This window comes from Terrapene carolina, unplaced genomic scaffold (assembly GCF_002925995.2).
Source record: "Terrapene carolina triunguis isolate 2854851 unplaced genomic scaffold, T_m_triunguis-2.0 Scaffold120, whole genome shotgun sequence".
NCBI classification, from domain to species: Eukaryota; Metazoa; Chordata; order Testudines; family Emydidae; genus Terrapene; species Terrapene triunguis.
The window spans coordinates 6,909,982-6,924,568 of NW_020664471.1; the positions used below are offsets into that span (position 1 = coordinate 6,909,982).

Consider the following 14,587-nt stretch of genomic DNA (forward strand, 5'->3'; position numbering starts at 1 on the left):
GCCTGCACGCTCCAACGGATCAAAGCAAGTTCAATATAACGCGGTTTCACCTATAACGCAGTAAGATTTTTTGGCTCCCGAGGACAGCGTTATCTCGGGGTAGAGGTGTACAACTTTATAGACTTCAAATAAATTTTTGATAGCATTGAGCAGAAAGAATTATGAAAAGTTATGAGAATGTATGGCATTCTCCAAAAAGTTGATCAAGCTGATAGAAATCATCCAAAGCAAGTTGATGAGTGCAGTGACAGTTGACATAAAGCTGACTGAATGGTTCAGAATGACTGTAGGAGTGAGACAAGGATGCATGCTATCACCAGATTTGTTTAACTTGGTACTAGAATCAGTAATGACTGTAGCCTGAGAGATGAAATGGGAGGAGTCACATTATATGGTGGGACTGTGCATAACCTCACATTAGCAGACCATACTGACCTCACAGCACTGACCAAGGAGGATTTACAGAGAATAACTGACAAGGTAGACTGAGAAAGCAGAAAATTCTGATTAACAAGAGTAGGGGCACAAGTGGCAGGTGTGTGCCAAATTCTTCAGCGGACTCCAGCATGGCCTCCTTAATGGGAGCACCAATTTTGAAGGAGCCATAGCCTGGAGAATATCCACTAATGCCTGGATTGCAAAAGGATGTGAAGAGCTTGTACATTTCATCAACTCCAGTGTTGGCAGAGTAAAGGTGAGAATTAATGGGACACATTGGGGCATTGCTGAAAGAAGGCAGAAACAAAATTACAGACAGGATTCCTGTTCTAAAATATTGACAGTTTTATGTGTGAGAGAAAGATCTTCTGCCCCCTGTCCAACAGATGGACCCCATCTCCGTGACCCCTCCCAATTAATGATCTTCCAGCATTCATTAATAGTTTTCATGCAGTGTTTGGGTACACTGGCAGAGCTGTGGAACACAATGGCTGTGGTACGGTTGGCGTGTACTGGCAAAGCGGTAGGGTGCAGGAAGGCTGGGGTGCATTGGTAGCTCTGTGGCTGCAGGGTTATCGGGGTGCACTGGCAGAGCTGTCAGACCCAGGATGTTCGAATTTCGCTAGCAGAGCTGTGGGGTGCAGAGTAGTGGGGATGCAGGAAGATTGGGGTACATTGGCAGAGCTGTTTTGTTAAATGCCATGCCTCCCTCACTTGAGGGGAGCCAAGAGAGGTTGGGTGCTATCATCCAACCCAATTTATGCCCCTCTTCATAACCACCCTCCCTTTGCTACAGTCTAAACTGCTCCCCCTAAACTCCCACTCAACAGTCACACGTCTATTTTCCCCCCAATAATACTTTGATTACTCACCCCCCCCCCAATGAAATTGCTATCCATGCCTTACAAATTGTAGCAACCTTCAGTCACTCAGTTCAAAACTCCTTTTGTTTTAGGTGAGGGCATATGATTACCTTATCCTTAGATGTTAACTGAAGAATGAGTTCACAGCCATCAATCTGTGATTCATCCAGTCATTAGTACTTCCCAGTTTAACAGTACACAAGGCATTAGAAAAAAAGTGAAACTAAAAAGATGCATACTAGACATTCCTAATTAATCGCCTTTTGTTTCATCCCATCCCCTACCCTTTGCCCACTGTCATCTATTTAGAGCAGGGGTGGGCAAACTTTTTGGCCTGAGGACCACATCTGGGTATGGAAATTGTATGGTGGGCCATGAATGCTCACGAAATTGGGGTTGGGGTGCAGGGGGTGGTGAGGGCTCTGGCTGGGGCTGCGGGCTCTGGGGTTGGGCCAGAAATGAGGAGTTTAGGGTGCGGGAGGGGGCTCCGGGCTGGGGCAGGGGGTTGGGGTGCAGGAGAGGGATCAGGGCTGGGGCAGGGGGTTGGGTGCAGGAGGGGGTCAGGAGTGCAGGATCCGGGCGACGCTTACCTCAAGCAGCTCTTGGAAGCAGCAGCATGTCCCCACTCCAGCTCCTATGCGGAGGTGCGGCTAGGCGGCTCTGCGCACTGTCCTGTCCGCAGGCGCCACCCCAGCAGCTCCCATTACCCACATTTCCCAGCCAATGGGAGCTACGGGGGTGGCGCTTGGGGCGGGGGCAGCACGCGGAGCCCTATGGCTACCCCTAAACATAGGAGCCGGAGGGGGGACATGCTGTTACTTCCGGGAGTCTCAGCACGCGCGCTTGGAGCGGCCTCCAACCCCGTTCCCCAGCTGGAGTGCAGGAGTAGGGCAAGCCGCAGACCCCACTCCCCAGCGGGAGCTCGAGGGCCAGATTAAACAGGCTGAAGGGCCAGATGTGACCCCCGGACCCTAGTCTGCCCACCCCTGATTTAGAGCACAGTTTATTAAAATCATATATATTCTGGAGCATAGTCTGTCTTTTTAAGCTTTCAAATTCACCTAACAAAAGTCTTGGCATTATAAAAATAATACCACATGGCAAATCCCCCTTGAATTTGATAGTAGCAGGGAAGATCCTTTAAAAAAAAAAAAAAAATTTTGTTAAAAAATCAAATTATGCAAATTTCCCCTTATATTCAACACACAAGACATCCTCTCAATACAGATCTACTATTTGTATTTATTTCGTTGTATGATTGTTTAAAACTGAACTCTCTTTATATCTGAAGAAATTTCAAATCATTTATAATTAAAATTCAAACAAATGCTGACTTTGTTTAATATTTCAGAGAGACAAGGTGGGTGAGGTCATATCTTTTATTGGACCAACTTCCATTGGTGTGAGAGACAAGCTTTCAAGCCACACAGAGCTCTTCTTCAGGTCTGCCTGAAAGCTTGTCTCTCACCAACAAAAGTTGGTCCAATAAAAAGATATTACCTCATCCACCTTGTCTCTCTTGTATCCTGGGACAGACATGGCCACAACTATACGGCATTTAGTATTTCAGTTATTTGTCCAATAATCGTTTAGAACGTTTCCTCTTTAGCATACCTGTAGTTCAAGATAAGGACAGTAATTTGATTTTACTGTTAGCTTCATTTGAAGCAGAATTAAAGTTACAAATTTAGATAAGAAAGAAGGAGTTTGATTACTCCAGAGTCTTGCAAAAGAGGAGATCAGAATTAATTAATTAATTTCAGTTAAAAAAGAAAGGTTGTTCCAGGCCCAATATTTCATTCTGCAGACTTATAACAACTTGGACGTAATAGTAAATATTGATATTAAACCTATGGGAATAGATATTAAGTAGCAGCTGTTACCCAACAGAAAGCAGAATAATTCTTTGTATCCCAACCTGGCACATGGTAAGAAACATCAAGTACAAATGTGCAGGCCTATTCCCATCCAGATGGGATTCACTTAGCTGATGGGATAATATAGATGAGATGTTGTTTAAGGAAGCTGTCTAGCTGGATGGGAGCCCACCACAACATGTACTAGTTGTCCATGATAGTGGATAATCCCTTGCTAACACAGGAGTAGTACAAAGATAAAAGGTGACTTTATATTTCCTGAACTAAGAATGTAGCTGGAAGGTTGCATGAGGATTAGTATTCAGAGTTTAAGGCTGGCTATATCACAGGGACACCTTTAGACAGACCAAGGAGATTTGTCTGATGTGTCAGAGGCCTGCCTGTACCTTAGCCCATAATAACCTTCAAAAAGAGAATTCCATAAAAGATTGGTTTCCTGCTGAGAAGCCAAAGTGCCCCAGAGGTCTCAGAGTCCCACAGTGATTAGTCTCTTATCTTGTTTTACAGGTATCTACGTTGAATCTGGATTTAGTTCTTCCACGGACTCAACTATTTGAATATATTGTTTTCTCTATATATCAAATTTGGTTACCTTTAAATCACCTGTTTTGTATCTCAAAGGTGGCTAATGGTGCCAATTTTCTTATAAGCAGAAAAAACTAACCACATTACTACAAATAGGTTGACACTCTTCATGCTGTTGAAAAACTTGAGTTTCAACCGTCTTAGCAGGTCCCATGAACCTCAGCATCCAGTGGCTGAGCCCACCCTAGTCTCCTTTCTGAAAAAATTCCCCCCGCCACAGCTAAAATTGGTACAGCTCTAATACAAAAGGTTATATAAGAAAGTAAATAGCAGCTCTTCTCAGAGTCTGCATAATAGCAAGTCCCTTTGCCTGAAATCAAGGGAAGAAATCCTGACTCCAGTGAAGTCCATGGCAAAACTCTCTTTCACTTCAAGAGGGACAGGATTTAATACAGTAAGTATAAACAAAATGTTCAGGCTTTTGTCAGCTTTGCTGCTCAGAAAAGCATAGTCATTAAGGGAGATTTTGCATTTTGGTTTGTCTCATTAAAACTCAATACTGTCCCTATTTACCCCCTTCCCTAGGTCTCAAAGCAGCATTGCAAGCACGTCAGTATCTATTTTGTGAAATTATTCTCTAAGCACTTAATGGAAAATCCACCCTTACCTAGACACAGAGGGAAAAATCATTTTCAGGTAATTTTCCAAGTGTCAGAATACACAGTTTATCCAATGAAAAGTATTGAGAATTTCCAGGAAAATATAAAAGATGCTTGTTGAATATAGCAAGTTTACCACTCATTCTCAGATTTAAAAAACTGCAGGATCCATGGGATTCACTCCAGTTTTCCCATGCGCTCCTATTAATTTTTCAGTAGATAGCACTACAGAAATTAAGAAAAGGGTGAGTTGTTTGTTTTATTTTTCTTTTAAGAACTAGCCATTTAACTCTTACCATTCCAACTCGAGTGCCTGGATACAACTAAAATAAAACAGTCCATACAGTCATATATCATGCAACTAATTCCAAACAGTGGACACCTGTGGCCATATAAATCCTCATTGAAATCAATGGAGCTCTACAAAGGTGCAAGGTGCTGTTTGCACAGTCAGTTGCAGAATCAAGGCCATAGTTTATAAAACTGTTACACATTTTTTTTTAAATAAGGAATATGTGGGTTTTACCTGGAGAGTATTTCAGTGAGCATCACAAAGCCAGTGTAAGCTAATTCAAATGCCCCTCTATGCCTGGACTGCAAAAGATGATGTTTAAAGTAGTCTCCTATATCTTTAACCTAGAAAAAAAATTAAAAATGCAAGTCATGATTTGAGTTGATACAACTAGTACATTTATTTACACAAAATACTTTGAGACTGAAATTTCAAACAAGTGTTCCCCAACGGTGTCCGTACCACCTTATGCCTCTACACCTCATTTGAGACACAGCAATATTTCCTCAGGTTAAAAGGGTCACAGATAGTTATCAACAAAGCAAGGAAAATACAAAACTAAAACGCAAGTGGTGAAAGGCATTTTACTTTAAACATAAAAAAACTAGCATAAAACATGCTAGACTCAATTCTTGTACTCAACAGTGCAGTGTCATTAACTGCAGGACAAATTATAGTAGACTGTAGTGACCTATGTGAGTCACTGATTTCCTGATCTACAAACAAGATTCTCCCATGCTGTTTTACTCAGGATGTTAGCAAAGGGCAGAGACAAATGTACACTGAAGAACATGAATGGAAATAAATATTTGGGAGGGTATTTGTGAAGAGAAAAGGATTCCTATTATATTTTAAGTAGCTGGCCCCTTACATCTCAAAACATGTTACTTCTTAAATTGGGTAGCTTTGTTCACATCAAAAGAAAAACAGCTTGCCAAATGGAAAGTTTTGTATTTAGTAAGAAAATATACTTTCTTTTTTACAATCTGTGGTCATTAGAACCCTTTTAGAAGCTTGAAAAATAGTCTACACTGTCCATTTAACTGCTTTATAACAAGAACTACACTTAAAATGTGAGAGACACTAAAATGTTGTCTTCAGAGAATAAATGCCACTGACATCATGTCCTATAATTCTATTAATAAATCAAGTGTGTAAGCATCAGTACATCTTTAGAAATGCCAGGATTTAATTCTGCAAAAAACAGAAAATCTTGTCAATACTACCTATTATTCTCAGTGAGTTTCTATGATGACGATTTACTAAATTCGCACAAAAAAACAGATAACTGAATCATGTGACAAATCTAAGATGATTATACATTTTTAATGCCGATTCACAAAAGTTCAACCTGACAAGCGGCTCAAATAAAACTCAGGGACAAAATTATGCCCACTCATTTTGAGTGATAACTAAAAGTAACACAGTTTATGAACTGCAGAGGATACTATCACAAAACTTAAGCCAGGTGCATATAGTTTTCCACCCTACTGCTTCATAATGCATTTTATCCAAATTCTGGTAAAGCAAAAGCTGGCACCAAACAGGAAAAAGACATTTCGCCTTTTACAGTCAAAGAAAATCTAATTTTTTTTTCATCATGTATTATGAAATCCATATATTAAGATACAGGAAGAAAAGGCCATCAATACTTGCAGATATTTGAGCTAAACTCTCTCCTGGAGTGGATTTTAATCCAAATATCATCTTAGTGCACATATAAGATTTTAGCTTTCCAAGCAGAGGCAAGTGTAAATCTCTCCCCTTCTCAAACGTTTTTCACACACACGGCATTGGCAATCCCAAGCGTTGAAAAGTCATAAATCAAGATATTTTAAAAATACATTTGGAGTTTGTTTTCTTTCCTTCTAGCTTTTCAACCTTTAGGAGTCACATTTTCAAGATTTTCTCTACAGCAATGAGGACTTGAAACTTGACTGCATGTTCTAGGATTTTAATACCAAACATTCAGAGACTCATGAAAAGACTGCAAGAGTTGGCAACACTGCTATCTAGATACAGATACTGACATTTTTTATATATAACACCTGTACTTACTAGCAGGCATAGTCTTTATTACGGAGCAGAATCCCATTGAAGTCACTAGTCCAGTAATAAGAGAATGCAAAATTAAAGCCTTAGTATTTCAGTTTCATATGTGAATGGTAAACACCAATGAGCACAAAGACAAAAATTACCTTTTTTTGGCCAAGTGATTGCAATTTTATGAACCCTGAAGATATGTCCCAAAAGCAACCTGTTCTGGCAGCAGAGGAAAGGAGGATTAAGACCACAGCCACTCCAGGCCGTCAGCCTCCTCACTTTTTGATTCTCAAATTCAGAGCATCCTAACACTTCCTAAACCTACAAGGACCAGTTTATTCCCAGCCCTGACCAAAGCCATAGCCCCAAAGACTGCCACAGTATGAAGCAGCCACTGGGCCTTGCATGAATACCATGTGAATCTAACTTCTTACTCCAATGAAGCTGGGCTAATAATGAATTAGAAGAAAAAGAGCATTATCCCTAACTGCCAGCTGCAGAGAATGGATCAAGCAAGAGCTGCCTCTCCCTGACACTGTCCCTTTACAGACACTCCGTCAGCCAGCTCTTGAAAAAGAACTCCTGAAAAAAGCACTGGGAATTAGCCAGTGGCAGATGCTCTGACACAGGAGAGTCACGACTGGCTGCCAATAACCATTGCTCACCCAAGGGTATGACTCCCATATGACCTATGGTCTGGCTGTGAAAGTCCAACCCTCTTCATGCAGAAACTGCAAAGCTAAGCAACTGAAGTGCTGAGCACTTTTAGTGCTTACATCAACGCACCACTTTCCAAGTTCAAATCCTGACATGGGCGAGAGAAGAATCTGATCTCATCATAGTTTGCCACTGCTATTTCTCCACATCACAAAACCACGCAGATCATTTTGCACAATTAGCAGTTTAAACTCAAGAAAGGCCCAGGACTGGAAAAAAGGGATTACAGATCAAAACGAAAAAAGGATTCGTAGTGCTGTACAAGGTGGTTTGTCCATTAGCTGCTTGTCCAACACACCTGGCTTAGAGCAATGCTATTAAATTCGCTTTCATGAGTTTTTAAATGGACTTCCATTAAAATGGAGTGAACTTGGTATCAAGTAATATAACTTACTGGAAATGGCTATCAAGAATCAATTAACACAAACAGCATCTTCCATGAAAACAAGTGAAATGGCTTATTTGTATTCTATATTGTTGAAAGATGCATATTTTCTTTAATATGAAGAGAGCTTTTTAATTCCTCAACTAACATGTAGGAAATAAATACAGTTTATCTAATCAAGTAAGAAGCAGTGGAAGTTCAATATGGGGGCAGACAGGGCAAGGAAACTTCCTCTTCCCTTTGTACCATGGTACAGGGCCAGCCACACCAGATTGGGAAGAGTAGGTATCATTGCTCCAGGTTAGTGTGACTGCAGGAACATTAACCATCCCTGCTCCGCATGTGCCAGCAGTGTTGGGCCCAATGTGGGGAGAAGTGTATACACCCTTTCCAAGCACAATGGAGCTACTACTACAGCACACATTGCCCCAGTGCACCAGGGAGAATGCTGAGTGAGACTTCCTCGTCGGGATGTCTATTGCATCACATGTCTGATCCAAAACCTATAAAAGTCAGCAGGAATATTTTCATTTACTTTGAACCAGTGATGCCAGTGGTTTAAATCCACAATCTGGTGCTGCTACATAAAAAGGAGCTTACAGTTATGTTTTCTTCTGTTGTTTATATAGATTATGTAATTAAGTCAAACATTATTACACTAAAAATGCACACAAACAGAATATCCACTAAAGGATTTCAATGGTTTGATGTTTTCATGAAGACAATCTATTACTTACGATAATACAAGTTCTGAAGTTAAAATTCCCAAATACTACTATGGCACTATACAACTTTATTAATTATTTTTAGACTAAAGAAGCAGTTTCATTTTTCTAGCTACAACACACAATTTTATATACTACATATAGTCAATCAGTCTACATGTATTTTCCTGCTAATCCTAGGTAAATGAAGATTCCACTATTCAACCATTTGACTGAAAAGTCAGTTTATTACTCTTTAAAAAGAAAATGCAGACATTTTGGTTTATATATGGCATGAAAGCAGAGTCACCTATGAAAATCAGAGTTGTGTGTCTAAATACCCTGACAGACACTCATGAAGTAAGCACTAATTGTGGCTGCATTTCCAAGTGAAGATGGGGGTGCCAGCTCCAGAGCTGACTAACTCCAAGACACCAATTCCTGTTTGACTTGGAACAGATTAAGAAACAGAACAGTGGAGACATATTGCTGTTCTCTCATCTAAACTCCAGAGCTTTGCAACAGTACAAGCACAGCTGCTAACCAGATGCAAACATATGAGCTGGAGACAATGTGTGAATAAAAAAATATTAGCATTATTTCCAAGACACTGCACATGAGACAGCATAATAAATCAGATCATCAGCATACTAGACTGTTATTTATTTTGTTCTAGAATGTGGTAACACCTTAAGCAAAACTAAATATTTATTTTCAGTTGAAAAAGATTAAACATGAAGTATGTGCTGCATATTTCAGTTTTCCATGTTGGCAACTGGTTTTGTTGAAACCATATGGAAAGGAAAAAGATCATCAATTAAAAACAGAAATCTAATAAATTCAAAATATTCCCAAATAAAATACTTGCGGTAACCTAATTTCTAGTAAACACTGAACTCAAGTCCCTTGAACATTCCCAGGCAGTGTGCTAGCTTTTGTGGTCTTTCAATTTAAAAACGGTGGGGGGGGGGAGGGCGGTTGAAAGAGGGACCAACCCACAAAATGTCTATAATTTTAATCAACCATATTATGCAGAACATGATACTCAGAAACAATCAGCATAATTCTCCCCCCAAAATTACTGAGTATGAAGTCCAAAAAAGAACATTTTCAACATAAGTATGAACTTCCATGTTTCAAAATGGAAGCAAAGACATTCCATTGAGTCTTTAATTCACTAAAATACAGTAAAAGTTATATTTCCGAATTAATATGTGCAACACCGCCCCACACTGGACAGAATGTCAATGGCTGCAGCCTATACCTGGTAAAGGCCCGAACACTACTGAACAAGAATGAATATCTCACGAGTTTGTTAGCAGAATATTAATTTACTAACTTGTTACTCTATTTTTTCTCGTCTGTTACTCCTACAGTTTTGATTATTTTTGCATGTCAATTTATTGAAAAATAAACAATGTAAAATAAAGAACAAGATAATGAATGCAACTTTTCCATATATTTTCCCCTCCAGAAATTTTTAGAAACCTCTTCCAGAAATGCAAGATTTTATAGCAGAAAGTATTTTCATACCTGTTCTACTGTTATTAACCCATCAGAAGATTCAGACACAGTCTGTAAAGGAAGAAGTTTACACAGCATCCCTAAAAGCAAGGATATCTCCTTCATACTTCTCCAGCAACATACCAGTACCATTTGAGCTGTTACATCACATGTTTGCCCTTCTTTACCTTAAAAATAAAATAAAATATGTGCAATATCATATAGCTCAGTTAAATACATTTTAATATAAATTTGTTTCATCATTAGTGCTCCTAAATTTAATCTTCTTACAAAAATCATTTTCATATGAACAAAATTATCCATTCTTGAGATTCCTATACTACATTGTTGTGCCTGGCATACAATTTGACAAAAAAAAATCAGTGTGATATTTTAAATGGTAGATGTCCTTTGTTTTGGTCAATGAAGCCATTCTATTGACAATAAAACCACACATATAACTACAACTTCAGGATGAAAAGTAAACGTATGTTCTACTTTGTTTTGGAATTAAGCTTCAATACCAGTCAGAAATGTATCATTCACCAGATCTTATTTGATTTTAACCTAGACTCAAAGTTTGATGAGATCTTTTATAAGCATAAATCTTTATAACGCAATGGCCCCATCTAGTGTTCATCACATGAACTACAATAAAAAGGGAGTCCAAAACACTATATTTACAGTACTGTTTCCATGAAATAAAAAAGCACAGCCCATCCATAACTATTTTAAACTAATGAAAATAAATGAGTCAAGACAGTTGGAAGTTTTAGGTTTTTAACTTTAAAAACTGTATAAAATACAACTTTTTTATATTTTAGATATTATTATGTATCACCACGAACAAAGACTTAAAAAAAAGTATGAAAACAAAAGTTTACAATTCATCCAGCCCCAGTGGATTAATTACATAACATCCCCTATTATTTTAACAATGGAATCTTCAAAGCAGAGGCTCTTTATTGTGTCAGTCCATGAGTTGGGCTTTATTACATTAATAAATTCCCTACCGACCTTGTGCATGCTGGACAGGGAAACTACACTAGGACCAAAGCAAAAACTGTTTAAACCTAGCTTGATATAAAGGTGTTAAAGATTATCTGGCCAGTGTAGACAAAGCAATAAATACTAGGCCAACAGCAAACGACTCATTTTCACTTGTAGCCAAAAGAGAAATTAACCACAATCTTCTAGAAATACAGTGAATTAACCTTTAAAAGCATGCCCATAAATAAACTAGCTTCTGACATATTTATTGTTAAAAGTGAAATGCTATACATACCAAATAACTTCTAACTTGGATCATCCACAGAAAATTGCTTTTTCCGTGGAAAATATCCTGATTTAATTTTAAAAAGCAGCTTCTGAATTACCTCTAATTTCTATGCAAACATTTTCAACTGGCTCGTCATCAGTCAGTTTTGCAAAGTCTACTCTGTGGTGTTCTTTCAATATTTTTGCTTGAGTGAAATAATCATTTGTATCTCGTGGCTGTATCTCATGCAGGATCATCTGCAAACGACCTGCAGTTTCTAAGTTTTAAATAAGAGAATATTTAAGCTAATAATTCATCATTTTGACATTTGTCATTCACAAACCCATCCCCCCCTCCCCCCCACACACAAACACACACCTTTTTTAGGTACATTACTAGAAAACAGTTGGTTAGTAATAAAAAGCAAATACCTCCCTAATAATCAGTTCTGCCTTTGTTAAGAAAAGTCTTCCTTCTACTCACTTTGTCATATTTATGCTTCAAACTAATGCTTTCTCACTAGAGTAAATATGTCCTTTATCCAAGTTAGCTAATGGTTTAAGATTCTGATATTTTAAAATAAAACAACTCAAAAGGAAAAAGTCTAGTTCATATCCAAGAACTTTTAAAACAAAAGAAGTTACTGTTCACTGTTATTTTACAATATCACACATGTATAACTAAACTCAACTTTAACAAAAATTGCACACAGGTATTGCTGCTCACATTACTCAAAAAAGCAGTGCATAATTGGTAATGAAATAGGTGCGGGGGCTCAAGATATAAAGGTACCAGAGCTCAAGCAATTTTTTTTTACATTCGTAACTAATGCAGCAAGCCCAGAGTTGCCGGGGCTATGAATTGCCATTCCTAGAAGTATCGGAGCTCAGCCCTGGCAAGCCCTGGCACAAATTAAGCACTGTAAAAAAGTAACCTGGCTGATGACAACAGGAGTATTTCACATACATAAATTCAGCAAAATTTGGCGCAGACTTTACAGTCTATATTGCTTAGAGTTCCCTACCAGGGCCAGTATTAGTTTTGTGGGGCCATGTGCAAAGGCAGATGCTAACTCGAAGCCTCCACCAATAGCTTTGTATATCTGGCAGGGGTGTACGACTGCTGGCATCTGGGGAATGGATTTATGTCCTAACTCAGCCTCCCTTAAAGTGATAACAAACTTATTGCCTTCACTTGTCTCTGTGAGATTCAGAAGGATGGTAGCTGATGGGGAAGATGAATCAGGATGCTGGCCACTAGGGTTAGGGGCTAAGGACAAGGGGAGCTCAAAATGGGTAGGCTGCAGGTATGTGCTGAAAGAGTCTGACCGAGTAGTCTAGTAGGACCAGTCCCCATACATACCGTGTCTTCCTGGAAGGATTTTAAATGCTAATGTATGATTTTTTTAAAGTACTTTGTCAATTATAAGTATGTTACAGACATTTGATTAAAAACTGTTTGTAACCATTCATAACTTTGGACTTACAAGCATTCAAATTATGTTAAATAAAACTCTAGCAACCTCAACTATTGCTAAAATGGATTTCATTTACCTGAATCTGTATCCATTGGAATAAGGCCCTCTGGTGATGAACTCTGGACAATGGGAGATACTACAGACGAAAGTCTGTATGACATTAAAATAAGCTTTGTAACCATCTGCCTCCATTCAGTCATCAAGGTCAAGTTACTTTAAGAAAATACAAACAAGGAATTTAAAAGTAATTATATATTCAAAACTTCAAGAAATAATTGAAATAAAAATAGCATCTGCACATTATTATACAATTAATTTTAAATAAGATGTTCCATAAATCAAAATTATGAAGTCAGCTCCTATTAAAAAAAACCTAAACAGTAAAAAATCCAGGCATTAGGGCAGGGGTTCTCAAACTGGGGGTCGTGACCCCTCAGGAGGTCATGAGGTTATTACATGGGGGGGTGTCATGAGCTGTGAGCCCCCACCCCAGACCCCGCTTTGCCTCCAGCATTTATAATGGTGTTAAATATATTAAAAAGTGTTTTTAATTTATGGGGGGGGGGGGTCGCACTGAGAGGCTTGCTATGTGAAAGGGGTCACCAGTACAAAAGTTTGAGAACCACTGCATTAGGACTATACACTGCTGATCTTATTGTGTTCTCGTGAAAGGCTGAGTCAACTTCACTACTGATTTATCACTACACACAGCAGTATGTTTTACTTACTTTAAAGGTAATTGCTGCAAAGCTCCAGTTATACAATGTACTCTCCCGTACATTGGGAATGAAGCTGCTGCTTGCAGCAGAGACTTTTCAGCTTGGAATATTTCTCGCTCGAGGTTTGCTAACAAATATTTGATTACTAGAATAAAAAGCATCACATAGAAAAGGAAAACAGTTTTAAATACATTTACAGATTAAGCTTGCCAGCAAGACAATTAATGTAAAATGCACAGTAATTGTTCTCTTTAAACTTGTCACTGTCCTTCAAGTTCTTCCCCCAACACATTATCCACATTTTTCATTCACTCGGTGTCCAACAATAAGCTATCAATCTGCAATCTTAGCCTAAGTTGACTATTGTCTGTAAAGACTAATGATCAAACACTATCTTCAGACACAATCACACAGCTCACATTGAAGTCAATGGAAGTAACATACACATATTAGAAGGCAGAATTTGCCCTTAAAGAAGGGTTAGTTAAACAACCGCCACTTTGGCAGAACATTCAAACTTGGATGCCTCCAATCAGCCACATAAATCCTTATTCCGGTACCTAAGACAGACAAGTGATTTTCAGTCGTACTTAGCCCCATTAGCGCCTTTCCCATCCTTACTACAACATTTAAATTGGGATGGCGCTGAAATACAACTACCAGGTTGGGCCCAAAACACTGCACTGGAGAGCATCATCACCCCTCTTCATACTCTAGGACAGGGGTAGGCACCCTCTGGCACCTGTGCCGAAGGCGGCATGCGAGCTGATTTTCAGTGGCACTCTGGGTCCTGGAGGGCTCTGCATTTTAATTTAATTTTAAATGAAGCTTCTTAACATTTTAAAAACCTTATTTACTTTACAGACAACAATCGCTTAGTTATATATTATAGCCTTATAGAAAGAGACCTTCTAAAAACATTAAAATGTATTACTGGCACGTGAAACCTTAGAGTGAATAAATGAAGACTCGGCACACCACTTCTGAAAGGCTGCCGACCTCTGCTCTAGGACAAAGGTATCTATATAGAGGCCCTGTCTACACTACCAAGTTTTGTTGCCAAAAACTGCCTTTTGGCGACAAAACAACAAGAGCGTACACACTACAATGGGACTTTTGTCGCGAAA

The 14,587-nt window shown here is 38.8% G+C and overlaps 1 protein-coding gene across 1 annotated transcript in view; it reads right to left on the reverse strand.

Moving 5' to 3' along the window:
- The window catches only part of THADA (THADA armadillo repeat containing), a 324,328-nt gene that overhangs the window by 273,981 nt on the left and 35,760 nt on the right, over positions 1 to 14,587 (reverse strand). Inside the window, exons 18-22 of the mRNA XM_029911747.1 lie at positions 13,470 to 13,605; positions 12,818 to 12,954; positions 11,383 to 11,541; positions 10,037 to 10,194; positions 4,889 to 4,998 (exon numbers count right to left, since the gene is read on the reverse strand). Of these exons, the coding sequence (XP_029767607.1) occupies positions 4,889 to 4,998; positions 10,037 to 10,194; positions 11,383 to 11,541; positions 12,818 to 12,954; positions 13,470 to 13,605 (700 nt within the window). The remainder of the gene's footprint in view (positions 1 to 4,888; positions 4,999 to 10,036; positions 10,195 to 11,382; positions 11,542 to 12,817; positions 12,955 to 13,469; positions 13,606 to 14,587) is intronic.